The 24878-nt window shown below is 45.7% G+C and overlaps 1 protein-coding gene across 2 annotated transcripts in view; it reads right to left on the reverse strand.

The window, feature by feature from the left end:
* The window catches only part of LOC108928474 (ephrin type-A receptor 3-like), a 78884-nt gene extending 71278 nt beyond the window's left edge, over nt 1-7606 (reverse strand). For both annotated transcript variants that reach the window (XM_029256735.1, XM_029256736.1), the window contains exon 1: nt 7406-7606. In XM_029256735.1, the coding sequence (XP_029112568.1) occupies nt 7406-7490 (85 nt within the window). In that variant the 5' untranslated portion in view covers nt 7491-7606. The remainder of the gene's footprint in view (nt 1-7405) is intronic.
* Nucleotides 7607-24878: the final 17272 nt, after the last annotated feature.

The raw sequence follows: 24878 nt of genomic DNA on the forward strand, positions 1-24878 counted from the left end.
AAGCCATCCACGAAGTCCCTCGCCTTGCAAAACAGTGACCGTCAATGATAGGAGAATGAAAACTGTATTTTACGAGACAAATCCGTTTTTTATTACATTAACCCAAGTTGTACAATATTTTGAACTTTCTGTCTCCCTTCAAATGTTCGAGCTAAAGGTCCTTGTGCTTTCTTGTGTAGATCTGGGGTTTTTCATCTCTGGGACCGTGACTGAAATGGGTTTTCCGGATCATTGCGGGTTCCGGACGGTGACATAAACCCGGTTCGGCTAAGATGACTATTAGATGGGTGACTCCCAGGACGGTGGGAATGCAAAACCGTCAGACGTTGCGGTCAAGCAGCGTAGGCGCCGACCCGTCCCGACCACCGGACAACAGATGAGGAGAGCCGCACCTCACTTTTGCTGATGTTAAAGGGGATCTCGGTGCTCCCACGGCCCCAACAACAGACCTCCTCCTGCAGCTGGTGTTGTTAAATCCAGTACGCGAAGCCTGCTGGGAGACCTCCAACCTGCACATCGACCAGTACATAACAGCACCCTTCCGTCCAAGATAAACACGGCATCATACGATCCGCAGGGGGGACAGCTTGTGTCAAATCCATTGAAAAACTGGGAAAAAAATCGCTCATGTTCTCATGATTAAATTCAGAAGTTCAAGCTATTGATGAGATAGATTTTTTTTTTTTTTTATGTTGTCTTGTTTTTTCATCTTTTCACAAATCATGCTCATGTTTCATCGTAATTCCATTTAGGCTTTAATATTAATTAATTTAGGTGGAATTAAAATGCAACACTAAACTGGTATTTGCTGAACAGTTGTGAAACTGAACAAGCTAAACTGGTGAAAACTTGAAATTGTGTCAGTTTATGGATTTGTAACATCTGAACAGAAGAAGTTTAAAACATTGGAAAAGTTTAAAATGGGAAATTTCGGTTCAGAATAATCCTTAAAAACACAACTGTAAAAAGTGAAATAAATTGTGCTCTTTGAGTCATTATTTCACAAAGGGATCAAAAGTATATTTTAACTGTACTTATTCGGCATTAAAATGAAAACATAATTAAATGGAATTAAACTGCAAAAAAGATGAGTTTGAAAAATTACAGAACAGAAGTAAACGATTACATTTTTTTTTATTTTTAACAGATCAAATTTAAAAATAAATACAGGGGAAATCTGAATAATAGCCTTAAGGAATTAATTATTGTAATGCTCAGCATTTTCATAAATAAAAAAAGATCATTCAATCTGAAAGTTTTATTGATTTAAAAAATACACAAAATCACCAGATGAAATTTAAAGAATAATTTTCATGAAAGTACCATACTGTACAGAGTGGCAACACAGCAAAACCAAGTTGCGAAAAATACCTTTACAGAGATAAAAAAGAACAATCTCTTAATTTGCATTTATATCATATTTATAATCATATTTATATTTACTGCAGCAATGTCTCTGAAAACACCCACATAAATGCTGCTCTGCCTGCCTGCCGTGGGAAAGACACAAGTGTAATACGCTCAGTGCTGTGTGAGACGTACTGTGTACTGTGAATTATTCAGCTCTTTGCGCCTTTCCCAAATCCTCCATGGAGAGATGCCCCCCCCCCAAGCCCACCACCCCCATGAGCCACCACTGCCGAGAAACACCTTGGACCACGTGATTGACACCTGAGATTCCGCATGCCAGGATGAGCTTATTTTTACCACGGAGACAATCTAGGCCCTCCTGAAAGGTACCATCGCTCACACGGTGCTGGTCTTCCCAGCGGGAGTGTGGGCTCTGGGGTTCTCTGACAGGGCCTCGGCGGCGCTGGCTAAAAATACGGACCGGCACGCTTTCCAGGCCAGGGAGCAGGAGCGACACGGTCCGCCAGACAGCCCGTTTACTTCTAGACCCGGTGGCTGCTCATCCACAAAACACCTCCAGTATGGAAAACCCAGTTCCTTGCTACACACTGAATGTTGTCATATCACAACAGGCAGTGTAAAACATGGCATGTGGTAGCATATGTACAGAACATATATACTTAACACTAACATGTTATTTCCTATGGGTTATACACAAAAGTAGTGTTCTCCAGGCAGTTCCTACAAGGCAAGTGTGGTTTAGACCAGATCACGCAGGAAAAAAGGCATCTAGTAAAAAGGGTGTGTGCTTGGCACCTCACCACACCAGGATACAGCATACAGGACAGGTTAACATCTCGGCCCGCGGTGTTAGCCCAGGACGAGCTCGCCTTAAATGAGCCCCACGAAAATGGCAGAAAAATTAATTTGCTTCTTTAAACAGAAGCCTGTTTCAGTAGGCAGTCTGCCCAGATTACAAAGAAAAGATATGAAATAAGAGGAATTTTTTTTACTTCCATGTGTTATTTATTTCATTAGAACATATTAATCAAGAATTACCAATCAAGTTAAGGTCCTGAAATATGGAAAATTTTATTATTATTATTATTATTATTATTATTGGTCAAAATCAAATGCTTGGAACACAAAGTTCTGTTCAACACTTATATTTGTCCTACAGTTTTACTTTACTTCTTACTTTTTATATTTACAGCAGAGTTTTAAAACAGCCTCTAAATTAATTGTTAAACTTCCATTTTTTTGTTGGTGACCGCTGACACTACAGGAGGACCATTTTATTTTATTTTATTTTATTTTCACTGCAGGATACTTAACGTTAATTCATGGGGGTAAAATAATAAAATGTCGTGTTCTGAATAAGAAATAAACCTGGTATTATAGGCAAATTCAGGCACAAAATAAATGTAATAAAAAACCTGGGAAAGAAGAGAGAAAACGACGTGTATGTCTCACGTGGCAAAGAGCGCTTATTTTCCTCCACAAAAGACACAACGAAACGAACGCGGCTTTGAACTTCTGTTTGCCCTCAGTCATATGTAAACCATAAATTTACTCTTCCAGAAGTGTCGCAACAGTGAAATTGTTCTGATGATGACCAGAAGTTAGAGATTACAGTACAGCAAGTAAGTACAGTAAGACGGCACAGTAATACAGTAGCACAGTGATAAACTAAGTACAGTAACACAGTACAATGATAAAGTACAGTAATATAGTACAGTGATACAGTACAGTAATGCAACTAAGGGTCTGTAATTACAGACCAGTAACTGACCATAACAGACCGTTGTTATACCGCAGATTAATACTCGGATCAAAACTGTCAGGAACAAAGTGTGTGTGTGTGTGTGTGTGTGTCTACAGTATATGTGTCTACTGATGTTCATTACTGATGTAGATATTGATATCGATATTCATTAACTTTTAAGTTTGTTTATTCATTCAATGATTATATATAATGAAATAGTCAACGTTTGCTGAGAGCCGTAATTAAATAACAGAAGGAATTAAGCGCTGCTTTGATTTACGATGTAAACCATTATAGACAAACTACACATAAGTGTCCCCAGAAATGACTTTTTTTGCATGAGTTACGTGGTACAAGCTCCTCCAGATACTGACAAAAAAACAAACAAAGGAAACAAAAGGATGTTATTTAAGCGAAATTAATAGATCTCGCATGTTTCCAGCGACAGAAACAAACGGGATGGAGCCGTTTACGCGAAGCGCTCAGTTCGAGAGGGACACGGAGGCTGGAAACGGAGGGAAACGTCATTTTACAATAAGTGCCTTAACCACTGAGTTGTGGCCTCAGTGAGGGTCCGAAGGGCGACCTGCTCTTATTCCCATCACAGAGGACAGAGAGGACAGCACGTGTCGCATGCTGTGTCTCTGAGTTCCATCAGCCTTGGGTTCAATTCAAATACAAGAATGTCTAAAAGTCATAAAATCACATCCATTCCTAAACTCAGACAAGATCCACTCATTGAAATAAATCACTGGGCTACATATGGACTCGAATCCCTCTGAATTTGTGCAAAAAAGACTAGTAAATAAACTGTTATTGTCCTACGTAACACTTAATGAAGACAGGTTTTACAGTGATGCAATATATCTATTTTATTATTGTTGTTGCTGTTGTTGTTGTTGTTCAATCCAGTGTTCTTACAATGATGATACAAAAATATTTAAAAAAAAGAAAATTTTAAAACATTTAAGTTTTAATAGGCCTTGTGTCCTACACTCACATGTCACCTTGACAAAAGGCCTCTCCCTTTTGTTCTGACACAGACTGTTTCTTTAAAATATAAATGCGCTCATGTTATAACATGTTAAGTATACACATGTCAGAATATATGTGAGTATGAGTGTAAATACTGGACATATTTTCTGCTCACTGGCACTTTGGGGGCTGTAGGTCATCAATGAGTGTATTATAGACAATAAAATTGCTTTGGGGTTTAACATATGCAAGAAATGTTGACTTCATAATTTCAGAAATGTAAAAATGGTTCAGCACAATTAGTCCCAGTCCCATCTGACAGTCTCAAATTTAGTTAAAAACTATGCAGTATCCACTAAAGTTAAGGATATTGTGTTTTTTTAATCCTTTTTTTTAATTTTACAGTGCCCCTACATTGAAGGGGCTTTACTGAAATACGGAAGTTGGCAATATTACAGTATTGTCAATGGCAGAAAAAATGTAATCTGTTATAATAAACAGGGCAAGGCTAAAACATGTTCTCAAAGTTTACAACGGGGGTAAAACTGTGTAAACAGAAATGGATAGATTTTGGTTGAGCAAGTCAAAGATCAGGAGGACCTGGATGGAGATCAGTGGAGAAAAAGCCCACAGCACTGCACTGAACGGAAGGATATTGTTCGCTGTGGCCATTAAACCAGCGAAAGAGCTTCAGAAGTGCACTTCATCAAGCGCAAACCATGTATCTACATCGTAAACAGCAAACTTATGCTAAACATCTCATTTGCATCTAATTAAGCACGTAAGTGTTCCGTGTCCTGGGCCGTAAATATTTGGAATTCGTACCATTTCCCTGCTAAGACTTTTCAAGGCTGTTTTTTTTCCCCCCACAAAAAAAAATAATTTTATTTATTTATTTATTTATTTTAAGTTTATTCATTTATTTATTTATTTCCCCCCGTATGCTTTAATTTCTTCGCACTTTCCACAGAGAAACGCGCACATAATACTGCTCCAATTCAAGACTGCAGCTCCACACTGACCCTTACTGGTGGTCTGCTCAGTCATGACGTATCAGCCATAAAATAAAATAATATAAAATAAAATAAAATAAAATAAAATAAAAAAATGCAAATAGCAGAAGCCCTCTGGTTTGAGTAAAAAAAAATAAGCTATGGCAATACATTCTGACTTTTTTTCTCCTCTTCATTAATCATATCACGTAATTTTGTAAGCTGTTCACTCATATTTCGGCAAATTATTATTATTATTATTATTATTATTATTATTATTATTATTATCAAGATAGCACTTTTGTCCAAGGCGACTTACAATGTTAGTTTGTTTCCAGTGCAATAACTGTTACACATCATGACATGTGCGGAAGCCTCGGGAAAATGTCATTATACAATAAGTGCATTAACCACCAAACAAGTCACTGCATTATCTGGCCTATACATCTTGATTTTACCATGATTAAATACATAACCTGACCAACAGAGCGAGTGGGAAAAATCAAGTCTAACACAAACTCATGAAAAAGCTATGATCTGAATCACAACTTGTACAGGACCAACTCTTAGAGAACGGATTTCCCCCTGTAACGTATTTACACTACACATCTGTTATATTATTTTCGCCTCTTACTTCTGATCTTTCTTAAGTTCTCTTTTCATATACAGGTCATATATTTATTGTTTTATTTTTCATCCATACATACATGTTCACTTTTAACTCTAGCTACCCAAAATTAAAGAGAATAATGGAAAGGTACACTCCATTAATTCATTTAGACGTGCTCAAAATTAGTTACAAATATTCAAAAGCAGGAGGCGAAAACGCATGTTTTGGTGAAACTGAAAAACAGCTTTGCAGCACGTAACAAAGTACCCCCAACTATTCCCTCCAAAAGTGCATTTATTATAGTCTTTCCCTTACTTTTTAAAGATAACACATGCTTTCATAAACCTTTGTATTTCAGATTTTTGCGGTTTTTCTGCCAAGAGAAACTGGGCAGTGCAGACCTCTCCAGGGTGCCACTGTTTTCTCTGGTGCCTCAAATATTAATTTATTTTTATGTATTTATTTGTCTGAATTTGTTTGCAGCCTGTTATAGATAGATGGATAGATAGATAGATAGATCATCAGTTGAATAATGTCCAAAACTTAGAAGAATAGAACAATTATCGTCTTAATGTATTTTTCTCATTCAACAGTACACACTTATAGCGTATAAACAAGGAATAATTTTCTATATAAAATAAATAAATTGTTATGTATGTATAAGTTGTTGCAACTGAGCTGTCGTCATCTGCATAATTTTCAGAAATTTCCTCACACAAGTAACTGCTCGCACACCCCCTCCGTCCCCGGTTGCCGGAACTCTCGCGCAGATCATGTTTACAGCGCTTTAAGTGTTTATAGAAATAAAAGCGGCACGCAGTGTTTGTTGTTCACCACTTGCAGCTGTGCGTGCGGTGGAACTAAGCCGCGTCCGCGAGGCACCGATGCTCCTACAGTTCGTCCAGCGAGGGAAAGAAGACCCTGAAACACACATTTCAGCCACGGGACACCGAGAGGACCCGCAGCTCTCTTTACTGACAGTACTCTACTGTAAAGTGAAGAGGTGAACGCGCCCAAGTGATGGAGACGCGAGCTGTGACCGCTGATCGCCTTGCCTTCGTGGTCTCGGATCACTCTCGAACACACTGACTCTGCACGAGAGCCCTGTCGCCGCGCACACGTGTACCGCTCGTGCCCTTTTACGACCGTCTCTCCCTCCCTGGACTCGAGCTCGAAGTGCGCTTGACACGCGTTCGATGCACCGTGTTAACGGAGGAGCCGGAGACCGAGCGCGACACCGGCGTCTCACGGCGCGACTAGCGGAGACGTCGTTTCGCTGGGGACGACACCTCTGACATGCCCCCCCCCCCACGCCCCCACACTTCTCCAGGGAGGGGGACATCGCTTTGACCCGATCTGATGACCTTGCCAGCGGTGTCCACGAGTCTCAGCACTTCCGAGCCTCATCAGTCCGTCCACTTTCCTCCGTCCAGCGCCAGGCTTCGCAGCGCAACTCTTCCTGACACACCGACTATTGTTACCGAAGCGAAGGCGCCGCGAATCGGAGGCAGAGAATAAGGGGAGAACAACTGGGCATTTAGAGCGAGGCGCGAGAAGGATGCTGCCCGCCGAAGCCCGCATCCCTCCAGCTGGACCCCGGAGCCGGACGCTGGACACCGGACGCTGGACACCCCCGCCCCCCCTTCGCGCCCCCCCCCCCTTCTCCCCTCACCCCAGTCGCGCCGGCGTCCGCGCGCGCGCGCTCCCGCTTACCTTCGTTGGAGGGCTGTCCGCCCGGCTGTCCGCGGCACAGGAGCGAGAAGAGCGCGAGGAGAAGTGCGGGTGGCGTGCGGTCCATGACGGCGGCTCAGCGGCCAGTGAGAGGAACATAACTCCGCGGAGGATGGAGCTGGTGTGGGGACCCGCGCGCACCCGCTCACCATCCCGGGCTCGAGCCTGATGTCGAGTTTGACACCGGAGACGAGGAGGAGTCTTCAGCTCTCTCTCTCTCTCTCTCTCTCTCTCTCTCTCTCTCTCTCTCTCTCCCCCCCTCTCTCTCTCTCTCAATCCCCCCACCCCTTTCTCTCTCTCTCCCACCGGGTTCTACACGCCTGTTTTCCCATTTTAAGTCATTCCCAAGTTTACAGCCAGCAACAATGAATTTCTTGATTCCATGTTTCTTTGTACAGGTTGTGTAGCGCAGGTTCTGCGTGTTAAAACTGTGGAACCCTTATTTATAAGTAAAGGTAAAAATACAGGTGTCAATATAATTAATAACACTAATGAGAAATAAAAAACTTTGGTAAAAGGTCCTTACAGTAATATCCTCATTAAGTCCAAGGAAACTGCAATTTGGTTATTTTTTCAGAGGATGTGCTGTGTTTTCTTGCTAGAGATTTATGCTGTAGTTCATGCTATAAAATGCTAATAATGACTGAAATCCTGTGGCTTCTAATGCACAGCTTTAGTTATCAAAACAAACTATGGGCAATGTTATTAATGTAGACTAATATGACACCCCTTAAAGCTTGGAGACCAGGTCAGCATTTAATCTTTTTGCTGGAGCATCTAATCTGGTGATTTTTTTAACAATATTTGGAAAGAATAAATAGATGATATAAGAAAAAAAGTTACTCTGCACCGTAAACATCCAATTAGTGCAAAAACAAACTAGTAGCAAACTCACAGCAACCTGTGAACTTGTCCTCCATGGATACACACTAGATGGGATGAAACACTTCATCATATTTGTGTTACTCTTTTTATGCAGTAACTATTGTATTTCATCACTTTCTATAATAAGCAGTTAGCGTGTCTGAGGTGTTTTTTTAGGATGCAGAATATACAGTGTTGCACTGTGAAAACAGAAACGGATAAAATAGCAACCGTAGGTAACCACCAATTAATTACTGTCCTGTAAAAAATATTTACTAGTAACTGCACATCAAATTTCCCATTTTTATGAAGTGTATTCTGAAGGGCTTATTCTTTGTATATTTTGTGTATACATACATAATTGACCGGGATTGAAACCTGCCAGATTGCATATATCTGTAAATGACATACATCAGGGTGCCATACAGTGGGCAGAATTTGAATTTCAATTAAAAAAATGTCTAAGTTTAAAATATCATGAATTTACTATTATTGTTCATTAAGATTTCTTTTTTCTTTTTTTTTTTGTTTCTTTGAAAAAAAGGCATATCATCCTTTAGAACCCTGGTGAAATTGTCACAAGTGTTTTTGGGTCGTTCGGATCTACCTGTGTTATTATCGAAGGGTTTTCACCTATTAGGTATAAAATATTATAAGCAGAGCTTACTATGGTGTCAGTCAGTCTCTAGGAGCCAAACAGGTATTGTGAAATAGAAGCACATCGTAACACAACCGTCAGGCCACATAACACTGACCCACAGAACAAATTCAGCCATATCCACAGTGACAGGATGGCAATGATGTCATATATCCTCAGAAAACAATTCCAGACAGCTGCTGGGTGGAGCGCCTGGAGCCGGAGGAGGCCTGGAAGTGGATCCGCACACTCCGTGGACTCATTTTAACAGCCACCCAGGGCCATTTAAAGACAACCTGCTCAGTAAACAGCACCTCTTCCACCTTGGTTGCAAAGCTTGTAAACTATCTTAACAAGGAACACAAAGCAGGAAGGCGGTACAATGAGCTGGCTCTTGTTTCTCTTCTTTTCTTCATTATCGGAAGACAAATAGAAAACAGAAACAACAGAGAGAAGAACGTTGAAAAAGTCTATGAAATTTTCAAATATGAAGGTAACACTCCAATCTTTGAGTTTTCTCTATTCATAAATGCCGTACATTTAAATTCTACATGTGTAGTTTACAAACGCATAAATTTATATTCCGGAATTAATTGTTAGATCTTTTTCTGGAGTTTGTTGAGTGATGACTTTCAAAGTGAAGACTAAACAGGAGGCTAAGAAAAAAGAGGCCCCGCATACAGAGTACGGCAGAAACAGCGTGACGGACCGTGAGCGTTCGTGACTGGGGTCATTAAAACATAATATTCCACTTGGTTTTTAGAGCCATTTTGCTTTGAGGCCAGCGTTCGCATAGAAGATGCTTTGAAGGCTGTCAGAACTGGGAAAGAAGCTGAACTCCATGATTACTCAGTGGGCGACACAGTGGCGCAGCGAGTAGCGCTGCTGTCTCACAGCGCCTGGGTGGTGGAAAAGAACATGGGTTTGATCCCTACTCAGTCTGTGTGGATTTTGCATGTTCTCCCCGTGTCTGCGTGTTTCCTCCCCCAGTACAAAGACATGCTGTTTAGGTTCCCCCATAGTGTGTGTCGTGGAGTGAGTGTGTTTCACTGATTTATGGATGAGTAACCCCTTGTAAGTAGTGTATCTAGCAATGTAGTCACCTTTGTGAATAAGGTGTGTGGGCTGGTAACACTTCATAGTATCCGTTGTAAGTCGCTTTGGACAAAGGCATCTGCTAAGTGAATAATTGTAAATGTACTCCTCTTAATCTCCTTCAAACTGTTTAAACAGTAATAATGTGAGACGTCGAGTTTTCAGTTAAGTAGGGGTTACGTTCAGTCAGTAGCCATTACTACCTTGTTTCTCGCGGTTGAACAGTCACGTTACGAACACCGGTTATTGTCAGAGCTGCAGCCTGTGATTCGTCCCACATTTCTTAAAATACATAAAACAAAAATGGTAATTAATTTTATTTCTTTACATGTACGGTCACATTTTACTCTATAATATATCAAGAATTAATGTTCAGATGAGGCACATTTGTGGGAAAGTATATCTGTCTCAGTGCCATGCATTTTAAATGAAAGTCTGCATTTCTGGTGAGTTCCATTCCAGGTTAGTCACCTTGTGCCATAAATTAACCTCTATGACTCACAAAGATTAATCTTTCTCTCTTGGTAATTTCCCATGTCCAATCAATATCAGTCTCTACTGAATTTTAGTTGTTCGTAATTAGTTGTCAGCGTAATTGTTTTTATTCTGCAAAAAAACAAGAATTACAAGTATTTATCATCAATTCAAAAAATAGTTAAAAGAGTGAACATTTATATATAGTTTTAAATTATCTTTTTTGCTAAGCTGAAGACTAAGAAATAAATACAAAATAATATTAAAGAATTTATGGGGGACACCCCTCCAGCGTAAATTCAAGAACCTAATGGAAGAATTTTTGACTTGATTGGTCATTCCCTTCAAAGCCAAAGTAAGATCCTGATCCTGTGAAATTTGTCTGGACTCCATGTATGCTCTTTCTTTGCAGATCTCCGCAATTGTTCCTGAGCATAAAAATTCTTTCAAAATCAGCATCTGTCTGCAGTTAAAAAAATCAGCAATGGAACAATGGGCTTGTCATCAGCATGCCTGGCTGTTCCAGAGCGGGATAAAATGAACAGATGGTACTGTTTATGGCATTATAATATTAATTGCGTAACTAATTAACAAGGTTTATGAAAAATAAAAATATATATAATTTTTATATATCTCAAATTGACCAGCATCCAAATATCTGTGTGCTGAACAACTGACAGTTCATTGCGCAAAATCACGCTTGTCCAAATGGCAGATCCACCTATTATTGTTTTATTACTTCATTTACAAAATGCAGCCTGAAAGCTGCATAAATGGTCCATGTTTGCGGTGGCAGCTGCAGTACACTCCGGGATAAAGGGCCAAACAATTAGGCGAGGAAATACAGGTGCTTGCAACGTGCAGAGCAAAAGCTGGTGTGCGTTCACTAATTCATGCCCAAGTTTTGATTTCTGCAGGGAATCAGAGACGCAGCTTGTCAGCGCCGGAGCCCAGCAAGCCTCCGGGAGGGGGCAGGGCATTGGGGTGGGGTGGTCCCAGGCCGGGCCGGAGCCCTGCGATCCCAAGAGCCCAGTGGCAAATCGAGAGAAACGTGCTCCCCGAAAACTCAACGGCGTGTCAGAGGGGTAAACACATCTACGTGGTGATTTATTGACCTTGCGGCCAAGGAGGGAGGAAGAGGCAAGAGGAAGGAGGGACGCGACATTTGGTTCTCTTGATGGTGTCGGGGTTTCGCCTCAAAGCATGAAAAAACCATGTGCGCAGTTTTTTATAGCGTGTGAAAGTTGCACAGGACCAAATTGCTGATTCCGTGAGTCAACAGACCAAAAGCAAAAAAAAAAAGAAAAAAAAAACTGTCTTTATTACTGGTCATACTCATATTTTGCTTTTGTTCTGGCGAAAAAGAAAAAAAAAAAAAAGAACAGATCAGGGCTTCCCACTTATTGTTCAGCTTCAGTTAAAACTCAGTACATGGCTTCGCCTACAGTTTACTCGGTTGACCGTCGACTAATCTGGTCTGGCACATGTGATGAGATACTGTCTAGAAAATGCAGTGGCTTGTGGCTTTATTGTTTGCTGAAAAGATACCACAGTGTGGAAAAAAACAGGCAGAAACCAGTTTACTGGTAATCCCTCTGTAGAAAGCGAAAGCGTAAACCTACTGCATTTGATCTTCGAGCTTCAGCCAGAAGAGCACTACTTTCTGCAGCGTCGTATTACGTTTCGATACTTTTTGACACCTAAAATTGCTGCGTAGCTATTTTTCTGTTCGCCGAGATCTAAATTTGTTTCAATAAACATTTTTCGGGCAACAAATTTCATTTCATTTCATTTACATTTTATGACAAATAGTAATGCCTCGAATTTATTCATGTGCTTTGGCACTTGTCCACAACTTTATGAACTGAGCCAAATCGTAATTTATGTTGTCATGTTATGAGAGCCGTGGTTTCTGAAATTAGCAGAAATATTGCATACGGCAGGTTATGAAAACAATGACAAATACTCATTAGTCAAAGTCAGGGAGAAATTGCTCGGTGGTTTGATTAATTTGGGACCTAGGCATGATGGGAGATGGTCGGCCACCAGTTTCTCAGATTCCTCGTTCTCCTACAAAGGCCTGCAGTCAGATTTCTGCTTTAATTGACTTCACAGTTTGTGCGGAAGTTCCACCCTGGTTTGGGTGTGCCAGCCTTGTTTCGAATGCCACCTCTCCACCATCTGCTGTTGGAAGACACCAGCCATAGTGCCAACGGCAGCTCCGATCCGCGAGCCAAAGCAGCGCCGTGACAGTTGCCGCTCTGTTCATGGGAAACCTGTTACTTTCCTGGGCGATTGTCCCCAGGCCACGCCCACCACGTTCCCATCCTACGGGAGGTGACAATTAGCTTCGAGGTTCTACGGGATCATCTGCGATGGTCCTTATGTGCCGAACATCTGCAGTGAACAGAGACCAGTGATGCTCGTCTTTGTCTGTTACTGTACGAAAGAAGCTGAGATACACTCATCTTGAGTTTGTCTTCGCAAACGCAAAAAAAAAAAAAAAAGATTGCAATATTTCATAGCGAAAAAGATAAAAAGAAAAAAAGGAAAGTCAGCCCACTGTCTGGCGAGGAGCTGCAGGCTCCATTGCGAGGCGGTAATGAATGACTCTTCTTTCATTGTTGCCACAGTGCTTTGTCTAAGGGCATCTAATGATTGTGGCATCACTTTGCTGAGCTCGCGTTGCTAAATGCAGAAGCATTGTGAGAACCTCTCGGAGTATTAAATTATCTTATTTCCACACAGGACCACATGCAGTTATGTGCTTCTGCTTCAAACCAAACTCAGGAACTCAGCCCTGAGAACCAGTTTCTGAAGAAAGCAATCATTTTTATTCTTTTTCAGACATACTAAAGGAAAATGTTGATACCTACACTAGAAATGGAGAAAAACGTTATTATTACACATTCCTTTAGCTGATGCTCTACTCCGAGGCGACTTACAGTCTAGGGTTTTGTATACTATGCTACTTGCCATCGCTCACCATTTATACAAGGAATTTTTTACCAGTGTAATTTGCTCAAGGGTATGAGGGCAGAAGGTGGGAGCTGAACCTGAGTGCTTTGGGTTCAGATAAAATTAACGTGATTATTTTGACTATTTCTTCCTCTAATTTCCCTTCTTTAAGTGCATAGCAGCGCTGGAGAGTAAATTAAATGGTAGAACACGCCAAACCCCCGAGACACATCCTGAGTTCTGAAATTTAGGGTAAGCTGTGTTTTCATTTTAAATTAAAAAGGTTAATGTTGGACTGCTCTTTAGGCTATGTGTAAAGAAAACAGAGGCCTTTCAGAAGCAATTGGCTGCTTCCACCTCTCGTTAAAAGTTAAGTGTAATTGTTCTCCCAATTAAGCTCAATAACCTGCCACAGCGCTGCACAAATGACTCGAAGGATGTGGCACTGCATTCTTCACCAGACGGAAACCTCTGCAGGAAAATATGAGCTTACAAATTCCGAGCTATCAACGGAACCCGTATTTATGTTGCAGTTCCCAGTAAAATGAGATTTTATTTGTTTCAATAGCTTCTGGATGAGGTGCACGTGTCATAAACATTTTAACAACGTTTACCATTATTTACCACAAAGAAACATTTTGTACCAGCTGTAAACGCACCTAGATACAGTGCATACAATGTGGGTCATTTCTTTGACTTTATTCTATACCGCACAGATTTTTATCCACTGTGTGAATTGAAAGTATTCATTTCTGTGCTCTAGTACCAGTATTCTAGTATAATCAAAAAGGACTAATTTTTCTAAATCTTTATTGAAACGTTTGCTTGCATAGATAAGATTTTAGACAGCAAACAACGAGCTCTGGGATGTAAACCTACACAATTTTGGGCACCTGTCAATATTGCTTTAAAATGATACCATTTCAGAAATCTCTGGAACTTCCCAGAGAAAATCTCCATCAAACGTTTCCTTTCTGCCACTTTCAGAAATGCGACCTCAGTCTGCGGCGCGTGTTGATCCGAGTTGGCAGGGGAACAATCCAAACTCGCTGGAAACTAATCTTATCAGCGAATAATAAGAGCCTGTCAGCTGTTTAATTATAGGACGTTGACTTGATGACACTCAGATTGGTGGAAGGGGTGCGCGGGTTAGTGCCGGGCGCCGTCGCCACGTGAGCCCCGGAGCCGTCACGAACTCCCTTTTTTGTTAGAGGCAAAGGGACGGGCAAGATCTCCGCCATCTCCGCTGGTGTGAAAGGGACGAGTCACACTATATATAGCCAGTCACGGTCACCTCCTCTTGGAAGGCGAGAAGAAGAGGCCTTGAAAAACCTACAAAGCAGAGTTAATTACTACAGAGGGCCATCTGCATATTCAAGGGGACCTCTGCGAAAGATGTGGGTTTTTTGGAAGGGAGCGGGTGGCGGTGGGAGAGGGGGCCTGGTAATTAACTGCCAGCAGTGTAATTACAGCTGTCTTCCTCTGTTCCCCGGGCCGGCCTGATGGAGCAGGGGGTGTCGCGTTTTGACGGCCTTCTGCACCCAGCTCCAACTCCGATGACAGCGCTCTTTAATGAGTCAGTGAAGGCCGGCCCTCAAACGGCCCTCCGTAGATCGGCAGCACCGGTCCGGGGACCTTCCGGAAGAGCAGCGCATCCAGGCACTGCTTTGGCACCAGACACTTAGCATCTCGGAAGTGTTGACAACCGTTTTTTTTTTTTTTTTTTCTTTTTTGGAGAGCAGACTGCAATAGGGCAGAGACATTTCACTTTAATGCGAAACCGTATCATTAGTATAGCCTACGGAGAAATGTTAGCTGTGAACAAAAGGGGCTGCGGAACAAAATGTCAAAAAGGCAGCGGAAGTCACGGTGAACTCGAAAATCAAAATATGAGCCTGAAGAGCGGCAATTTTCTGAAAGGAATCAAAAGCGCTGAAAGATCACGTTTGCATACTCAATTTCCAAAAAGATCTCTGTAACTCCGAGTGGGTTCACAGATCCTTTTTGTTTTACACCACAGCTTCTTAACCTTTTCCAGACCCCTTTCAGAATCCAATGAAAGGTATGACCCCATCATAAAAGAATCCGCAAATAAATTCCGGGAAAACGCAATCCACTTAATTCAGTGGATTACCTTCACACAGAATTATGCCACTGCATCTGTTCATAGGGTGGTTATATTTTTCTATTATTTGAATCTTCATGTAGTTAGACTGTTATTTCCAAGGCCACCTTTTCCTTCACGGACCCCCCAAGTGGTGTAGAGACCTCAGGTTAAGAACCCCTGTCATTGGATGCATTAATTATTAGTATCTGAGAAGCAATCTGAGCTCCGGTGGCTTGGTAATGGTTAAGCAATCGGGATTGCTGTGTTTGTGTGTGCGTGCGCGTGCGTTTGTATTCGAGTGTGTCTGTGTGAGTGGAATGAGGATACTGGGCCTGCCGTCGGCCAAACACCAGGACGGTTCCGCCGTCCACTCGGTAGCCGTGCATTTCGACAGGGAGAAGATTACCAGCATTTATCTTCATTACCATATTAGCTCACTGCCCCTTCGCCGGAACCCAGGGGAGGCTGCGGTAATTGCTGAAAGCTCAGATAGCCTGGAAATGAAACACAAAAGGAAATTGAAGTTCAGCAGAAGGGCTTCACCTTGAGTTCTCTGCCGTCCTTTGAGAGGCGCCGGCCGAGCTGAAGGCAAACAACAACGGGGCCGGAGAATTTATTTGATCGTAGGGAACAGACAAGCCTTATCGGACCAATTAGTCTGAGTGTTTTTGTCTTCCCAGCTGCAGTGCGATAAATGCAGAGGTACAAATTGCAAATAATTAAACCTATTTTAAAAAAAAAGAAAGAAAGAAAACATATTCCGTCATATTTCGGATCATTCTTCGGGTGACGCATGCATTTATTTACCCGTTTCATTTTTCTGGTGGCACATTTATTTAACCATATGTACAGCAGGGAAATTTATGCTGGAGCAGTTGAGGAAAAGTACCATGATCAAGGGTGAGGTAGGTGGGACTTTTGATTGAAAGGTAGCAGTTCTAACCACTACGCCACCTCCTGCATCGATTGATTTTTTTCACATTGTCATGCCTTTTCACTAAGTACCAGCCACCAACCAAAACACACTAAGGCAAGTAAGAAAGGCGTCAGAATATTTAAACGTATAAGTCATAACTTATTCTGAAAATGAAATTTTTTCAACAGGTTCATCAGCTCAGCAAGATGTCATTTCATTATAAAGAATATAACAAATGACAGTTTGGGGAGAATAAAAAAATCTGTCCCACAATAAAACAGCTATTCAATTATGAGTTTATAATTGAGGGTATTTATGCCAGATGTCAAAACTGAGTCCAATTAAAGCAGAAGCCAAAGAAGTGGGGAAATGGGACAAAGGAGGGAGGCTGGACGGCCACTGCTGTCTGCAGCAGCTGTAATTTCACTAAGTCTTGCATAAAACATCTCACTTTTTAATGCACATATAGACAAGCACCCCCGGCTGCCCCCGCACCGACTCTGTATTTGAGAACACTGCAGATGAGATGTGTTGTAAATAAGTTCCACCCCGCCGTGGAAATTACTCCTAGTTCATTATCTTCAAAGTCGGGGAAAGCAGAAGTTGGAGGCTCGTGCTGTGAGCTTCCGTGTCCCGGGTTACTTTCTAGAGGGGGGCACGTAGATGGGATTGGAAGGGTGGAAGGAGCACGGGGTGGGGAGGGGAGGCAGCAGGCGAGATGCGGTGGGGAGTTTTGTCACGGAAGCCTTCGTGCCAGTCGAGTACCACGGTACACAACAAGGCCAGCAACCACACGCACATCGTGCGTCCTCACAATGCTCGGATAGACCCCTGCTGCTGTACCCTTGAGCGAGATACTTAACCCGCACTGCTTCGGCACACGCATCCAGCTGTATAAGTGGGTTTCGGTTTCGAAGATGGCCGAGTTTAGAAAATTAATGAAGGGCTGTAGGGTCACTCACCCCTTCAGAGCTTCCCATCCCAGACACTTCTGTTCCGCAGCCCGTAATGCGGACATAGAGAGAGGAATTAAACAGAATCGTGGTTTTATGTTTTTTCCCCGGCAGAATGGACAAAGTGAGAAACCGTCCGCCCGCACCCACCCAGCGCGCTGACGGATTGCAACAGACCTGCACCCTACTTCTGCCAAACCTCCGCAGCATCTCGTTCTGTCCAGCTTTCCATTTTGCTCCTCACTTCCCATCCTGGAAAATCACTCACAGCCAAACGCTGGGCATCCGTCACACGCAGGGCAGGGGATGGGGCTCTTAAAGTGTGTCTCAGTGACGGCGAATCACATCACATCCAGCGTGCGCGGCCAAGACAAGGATTCTGCGTATGTACGTTTGTGTGGCCCCACCGTCAGAGATGCTCAGCTCAGGTCCCAGAGGGCCGGACTCCTGGAGATCTGGAGGTATTTCAATTACTGCCACACTGACATTAAGAAAAAGATGAATAATTTTCCAAACACTGACTTCAGTAAAAACAGGCGAGACCTGAGAGTGGGCAAAGACACGCACTCCCCTGGTCACATGTTGGGTTGCGGCCACAGCATCTTAAATTAAACATCCGTGGGGATGAATTTGTATGTGCATATGAACAAAAATACATTTGTTAGAAGACAAATTCATACATATATACCCATGTGTCTATTTAAAATGTTTATTTTACACACATTTATTCATGTAGCTGACACTTTTCTCCAAAGCGACTCACAATTTTAAGGTACTTACAATTATTTACCCATTTATACAGCTAGGTAATTTTACTTGAGCAATTTCGGGTTAGCACCTTGTTCACAGGTACTACAGCCAAAGGTGGGAATTAAATCTGTGGGTCCAAAGGCAGTAACACTAACCATTCCACTACCAGCTGTCCCCACATATGTGTAACGCACATATGCATATATTTAACACATATATGCGTTAAATATATTCACATTAATATGTGATAAACATATTTATTTGTTCTACTATTTTTTTTTCTTTTTTTTTTTGAGGGGGGGGGATGACATTGAATTAGCTGTCCAGTCCTGCTCACACCAGTCTTAAACCAACCAATTAGGAACAAGTCTTCCGTGGCTCATTTCATGTTTACAAGCAGCACATTGAGAAGTTTACATGCAGGACGAAGTGCGTAAAGAGTGAGAAAAAACAACCCGGATCTCCGACACCAATTCGCGAGACAGTTTGCGATCGATGGGGAGATGCAGCGTGCCACGTCTCCACCGAACGATGGCACGATGACATCAGTTTATCCGCCGGGCCCTTTTGAGTTGGCCCCACCCATACCGGGGCAATCATATCGCTCATTTAGTGTAGGAGCGATCTGCAGAGTTCCCCGTGTCGGTTCAAATTGCCGGGCCTATGATTTCACGCATCGGAGGACACTCGGATCTGAGGGCCCCGGAGGGCCTTCCCGAAAGTGCACTAAGAGCACGGGTTTCTATCAACAGCCAGCAAACAAGAAAAGGCCCCACCCCTCCCGCGTGAGCCGTTAATGAGGAACACGCCTCGGCCACGCGGAGTTCGAACGGCGCAGCGTGTGACTCCGAACATCTGTCTTTCGTATCTCCCAATTTACAGACAAACAGACGCCGCGGTTGGCCGAGGACGCCGCGCGCAGCCCAGGTGTCCGAGGGAATAAGAAAGACGTCTTATTTTGAGTTGCGCGGCAGGCTTTTGTTCGTTCTCAGCAGTGCGCGGATTCGCCTTCTCGGATGTCCCGAGACCTCCGCCACGAAGCGGCACCTACCAAACGAGACCTCAGCGTCCGATCGGTGCGCCGGACCGAGCAAGGGGCTTTGAGAAGTTAGGATCCTACATGTGGCTGAAGAGGATGCAGCTGAGACGCACGAGCGCTGAAAGTGTTACGTCGCGAGGAGAACGTGACCAACCCCCTGCCACCTGAGTGCCGCGCTGTTTCGGCGTCGTGTTCCCATTCCGAATGTAAATGTTTTCCTCAACCCTCTTTGAGACGACTCATTCCAAGATGTTGATTGTGTCGCATTTTAAAAAGCCAGAAATTATTATGCTTCATTTCTATAAATGAAGAATCTTGGCTTTGCACATTGAAATCACAGTGTGGATGTGTGTGATTTGCCTGTGTTAGGAAAATAAATAAAAAGCTGAATTTGCACTATACCACACAGATGGGTGTTACGTTTTAGGTTAACATGCTTCTTGGAAATGTGTCGTTGTAACTTCTTTCGTGTCATGAGTCGACATCACAATTAACCCTGTGATGGATTGACGCCCCACCCAGTGAGTACCCTGACTAGTCCAGCACCCCGTGTTCCCGGGGGAAGGTTCCGGACCCCCACAACCCTGAGAAAACGATAGTGAAGCGAATCACTCTTACACCAATGCACCACCATAGCATGTACTAATTTATTCCTTTAGCTGATGCGTTTCTTCAACGCAACTTAAAGTGTTACTTTACTTACACTATTTATACATTACAGATTACACTATGTATACTATTTACAAATGTATTGTAACGACCCGCGTTACTGTTTAAATGTAGATAGTTGCATGATGGGAAATTTGTAAATAATGTGTGTAACCACTGGGGGCACTTAAGGGGAAAATAGTAGGGTGACCATGTCTCCTGGTGTGTCGAGAGAGCGTAGGGGCGCTAAGGCAGGCTGGCTGTAAGCGCTGGTCTTGGAGGAAAAGGGGTCCTCGGACCGAGAGCATTATTCCCTGTGTGTTGGTGTTCAAATAAACCGTTCGTTATGAACGCTGCCTCCGCGTCCTCCTTCGCCCCATCCAAACCCACGGCGCTGCGCGCCACATTGGTGTCAGAAGTGGGATGGGGCAGGACGATGAGAGGCTGGATTAGGGAACAGCTGACCACCAAGCAGCGGGAAGGAGAGAAGACCGAGACGGAAGAACAGTGTCCGGCGGGAGAAGTGCCTATGACGGTGGAGGTCGAGGCGGACGAGCCGTGGCGGAGCACGGGTGGCCAGGGGGACGCTGGGGAAGCGTGCGCAAGGGCGAGGACGGCGGAGAAGAGCTGCGAGGTGCCGCTGGAGATGGGCGAGCAGGTCGAGTGGGGTCTCCCTGCGCCCAGAGAAAGAGCGGCAGGAAGAGGCAGCGAACCGCCGTCGACCGCGGAGGAAAGTCGCGCCGCTTTCTCGAGCAGGACAGATGCCGTGCTGGGCGACGCGGAGCAGTGTGCCTCGTCTGTGGACAGGCAGAGCTCCGTGTCGGAGAGGAGCGGAACCGCCGACGCGAATTCTCCCGCGGATCGGGAGTCCGGCACTTTCGGGGAAAAAGCGCCCAGCCTGCCTGAAGCCCAGGCGGGCGTTGTTGAGGAGCGGCGCGGCGGAGCAGGCGCCGCAGAAGGAGGAGGGCTGCGTAGCAAGAAGCGGCCCGTTTTGCGAGCGTCGCGGCGGGCTCAGCGGGCGGCGAATCGGCGGAGGCGGGGGCGGCAAGCAGGGCGGCTTTGTCGGGTCCTTCGCCGAAAGATGACCGAGCGGCGAGGCGCGCGGCGAGACGACGGCGGGCGCGAGAAAGATGTTCGCCCCCGACAACGGAGCGGGGACAACGCGGAGCGGCTGCGGGGAGCCGTCGCGAAGGTCCCACGGAAGCCGGTTAGCGAAAGCCACGTGGGCGCCGCCATGTTCGGGACGCGCCACGTGCGAGTGAGGGAGTCCTGCGGGGGCCGAGGCCGGGCGGACGGGGGACGAGGATGGCCACCCCGACCCCCAAGCGCGCCGCCATGGGGGTCTCTTGCAGGTTTCCCCGCCCCAACCACCAGCGGTGAGCGTCTGGGACCGGTACTCCCGACCGGATGCACGTGAGAACAGCGCTGGACGTTGGGACAAATGTGGGGCAGGCAGCAGCGGGGACGCTGCTATTCTTTTTGATGGGGGGCTATGTAACGACCCGCGTTACTGTTTAAATGTAGATAGTTGCATGATGGGAAATTTGTAAATAATGTGTGTAACCACTGGGGGCACTTAAGGGGAAAATAGTAGGGTGACCATGTCTCCTGGTGTGTCGAGAGAGCGTAGGGGCGCTAAGGCAGGCTGGCTGTAAGCGCTGGTCTTGGAGGAAAAGGGGTCCTCGGACCGAGAGCATTATTCCCTGTGTGTTGGTGTTCAAATAAACCGTTCGTTATGAACGCTGCCTCCGCGTCCTCCTTCGCCCCATCCAAACCCACGGCGCTGCGCGCCACATTGGTGTCAGAAGTGGGATGGGGCAGGACGATGAGAGGCTGGATTAGGGAACAGCTGACCACCAAGCAGCGGGAAGGAGAGAAGACCGAGACGGAAGAACAGTGTCCGGCGGGAGAAGTGCCTATGACGGTGGAGGTCGAGGCGGACGAGCCGTGGCGGAGCACGGGTGGCCAGGGGGACGCTGGGGAAGCGTGCGCAAGGGCGAGGACGGCGGAGAAGAGCTGCGAGGTGCCGCTGGAGATGGGCGAGCAGGTCGAGTGGGGTCTCCCTGCGCCCAGAGAAAGAGCGGCAGGAAGAGGCAGCGAACCGCCGTCGACCGCGGAGGAAAGTCGCGCCGCTTTCTCGAGCAGGACAGATGCCGTGCTGGGCGACGCGGAGCAGTGTGCCTCGTCTGTGGACAGGCAGAGCTCCGTGTCGGAGAGGAGCGGAACCGCCGACGCGAATTCTCCCGCGGATCGGGAGTCCGGCACTTTCGGGGAAAAAGCGCCCAGCCTGCCTGAAGCCCAGGCGGGCGTTGTTGAGGAGCGGCGCGGCGGAGCAGGCGCCGCAGAAGGAGGAGGGCTGCGTAGCAAGAAGCGGCCCGTTTTGCGAGCGTCGCGGCGGGCTCAGCGGGCGGCGAATCGGCGGAGGCGGGGGCGGCAAGCAGGGCGGCTTTGTCGGGTCCTTCGCCGAAAGATGACCGAGCGGCGAGGCGCGCGGCGAGACGACGGCGGGCGCGAGAAAGATGTTCGCCCCCGACAACGGAGCGGGGACAACGCGGAGCGGCTGCGGGGAGCCGTCGCGAAGGTCCCACGGAAGCCGGTTAGCGAAAGCCACGTGGGCGCCGCCATGTTCGGGACGCGCCACGTGCGAGTGAGGGAGTCCTGCGGGGGCCGAGGCCGGGCGGACGGGGGACGAGGATGGCCACCCCGACCCCCAAGCGCGCCGCCATGGGGGTCTCTTGCAGGTTTCCCCGCCCCAACCACCAGCGGTGAGCGTCTGGGACCGGTACTCCCGACCGGATGCACGTGAGAACAGCGCTGGACGTTGGGACAAATGTGGGGCAGGCAGCAGCGGGGACGCTGCTATTCTTTTTGATGGGGGGCTATGTAACGACCCGCGTTACTGTTTAAATGTAGATAGTTGCATGATGGGAAATTTGTAAATAATGTGTGTAACCACTGGGGGCACTTAAGGGGAAAATAGTAGGGTGACCATGTCTCCTGGTGTGTCGAGAGAGCGTAGGGGCGCTAAGGCAGGCTGGCTGTAAGCGCTGGTCTTGGAGGAAAAGGGGTCCTCGGACCGAGAGCATTATTCCCTGTGTGTTGGTGTTCAAATAAACCGTTCGTTATGAACGCTGCCTCCGCGTCCTCCTTCGCCCCATCCAAACCCACGGCGCTGCGCGCCACAGTATATAACTAGGCCATTTTTTACTAGAGCAAGTACCTTGCTCAAGGGTACACCAGCAGTAGGGAGGATTCAAACCAGCACTCTTTGGGTGTAAAGACAGTATTGCTGACCAGTGCACTATCGGCTGCCCCGAGAATAAACGGCACTGTCTTTGCATGTTCACTTACCTCTGCAGCCGGAAGCCCTGCCTATCTTGACCAGAAAAGTGTAAAAGGTCTTGTCACCGGGGTTTGGGCTGTAAGCTCAGTATTTACTCAGGGCAGTCATCTCTGAACAGAGGGTAACAGACTTTTTTTCAAAGAGTCCTAGACAAGGGGGTGGGGAGTCGGTGCAGGGTGTGCAGGATTGGGGGGCCGCCCGACTTTTTTTATCACCCTCTTCCCTTTACAAGCCTTTCAAGTCGCCCAACACACACAAATCTCACTAATAATTGGAACCATGTGGCTGGAAGGGGGAGCGGGACGATTGTGTTGGGGGCGACAAAAATGGCAAAGCGGCCGGGAGCTAGCAGCGTCTCGACTATGTTGTTACTCAGCCGGGCCTTCCAGCACTGCGCCATCTCCACCATTTAGTTATCGCTGTTTACTTATCGTACACTTCAGCTCTCAGGAAATGAACCCCCTGTCCGCCCCCCTCTCACCCATCGACCGTGGATTGCCTCCATAACTCATCGAGTCTACAGGCGGCCGTCAGCAAGGGCAACGCCGACATGTCGTACAGCTTTCGCAAGATCGGCGAACGCTACGCTCTACAGGACAAGTTCGGCAAGTCGAGGTTCACAGCAGCAAACGTCTGGTGGCTGCGGTGCCTGCTTGTGGCTGCTATGGGTGCTTTTCTGTGGCCACGTGGTGAGTTTCGTTTAGGACCTCATTTCGGCAGTCTCTGCGCTCCTACAGTTCAGTACAGCAGTCCCACTGTGCCCTGGGGGGTTAAAGCTATGGGCACTTCAGTGAGAAACGGGCTGAGATTCTGCTGACTCTGCAAAAAAAAAAAAAATACAGCTACAGTGGTGGGATGTTCAAATAGGAACAATAAACCCTACGTTAAAGTGTTGAAAGCCCACAAAAACAATTTTATTTTATTTCTTATCAAGAATTAAACTGCAAAAGGCCTTCCTGAATCCTAACTGGATCATGTAGTGGGTATAGACTTTACATTATAAGCGAAGGCTCTGGCGTCAAATCCCAGCTCCTGCTGTAGTAATAGTGATCAAGTCACTTACTCTGAATTGGTACAGTAAAAATGACCCCGCTGTATGAATGAGGAAACAATTTCAAGTCACTTAGCTTACTTCGAGAATCACATACCTGCACCTACATCTCCGTATCTGTCTTTAGTTTTCCCTGAGTTGTAGGCTGCTCTGGAGGAAAGTGATTCCTTAACGAATGAACGCAAATCTGTGCACGTAAAATATAATTTTCGCTATCATTTTCAATATCCTGATGTGTTTTAGTCCACGTTCTTCGTGAAACCAAAAAGCTTCTTGAATCTCATACACACACAGCAACATGCAGTACAGGAGGAGAAAAAAAAAAACCGTGTTCAGAAAGGCATTACATTCACGGGCACACGCAATAATTTAGAGCACATAGCTAACAGATATAAAAACGTCAGGTCATATTGAACCAGTTAGCTGGGGAAGGGGTCCCAAAGGGAGGGAGCTGGCTGCCCGTCCAGGAGCAGGGAGCCACTGTGTTGGGGCCCATCAGCCCAGGTCGTTCGTGGGTCGGCCTACATGTTTTCGTTTGCCGCGTAGCCCAGGGGGGTCAATTGCCGGCAAATTGCTAACCGACGCTAGGAAAAACACCGAACAGATAATTGCCTCCCTCG

This window comes from Scleropages formosus, chromosome 12, assembly GCF_900964775.1.
Source record: "Scleropages formosus chromosome 12, fSclFor1.1, whole genome shotgun sequence".
Lineage (NCBI taxonomy): Eukaryota > Metazoa > Chordata > Actinopteri > Osteoglossiformes > Osteoglossidae > Scleropages > Scleropages formosus.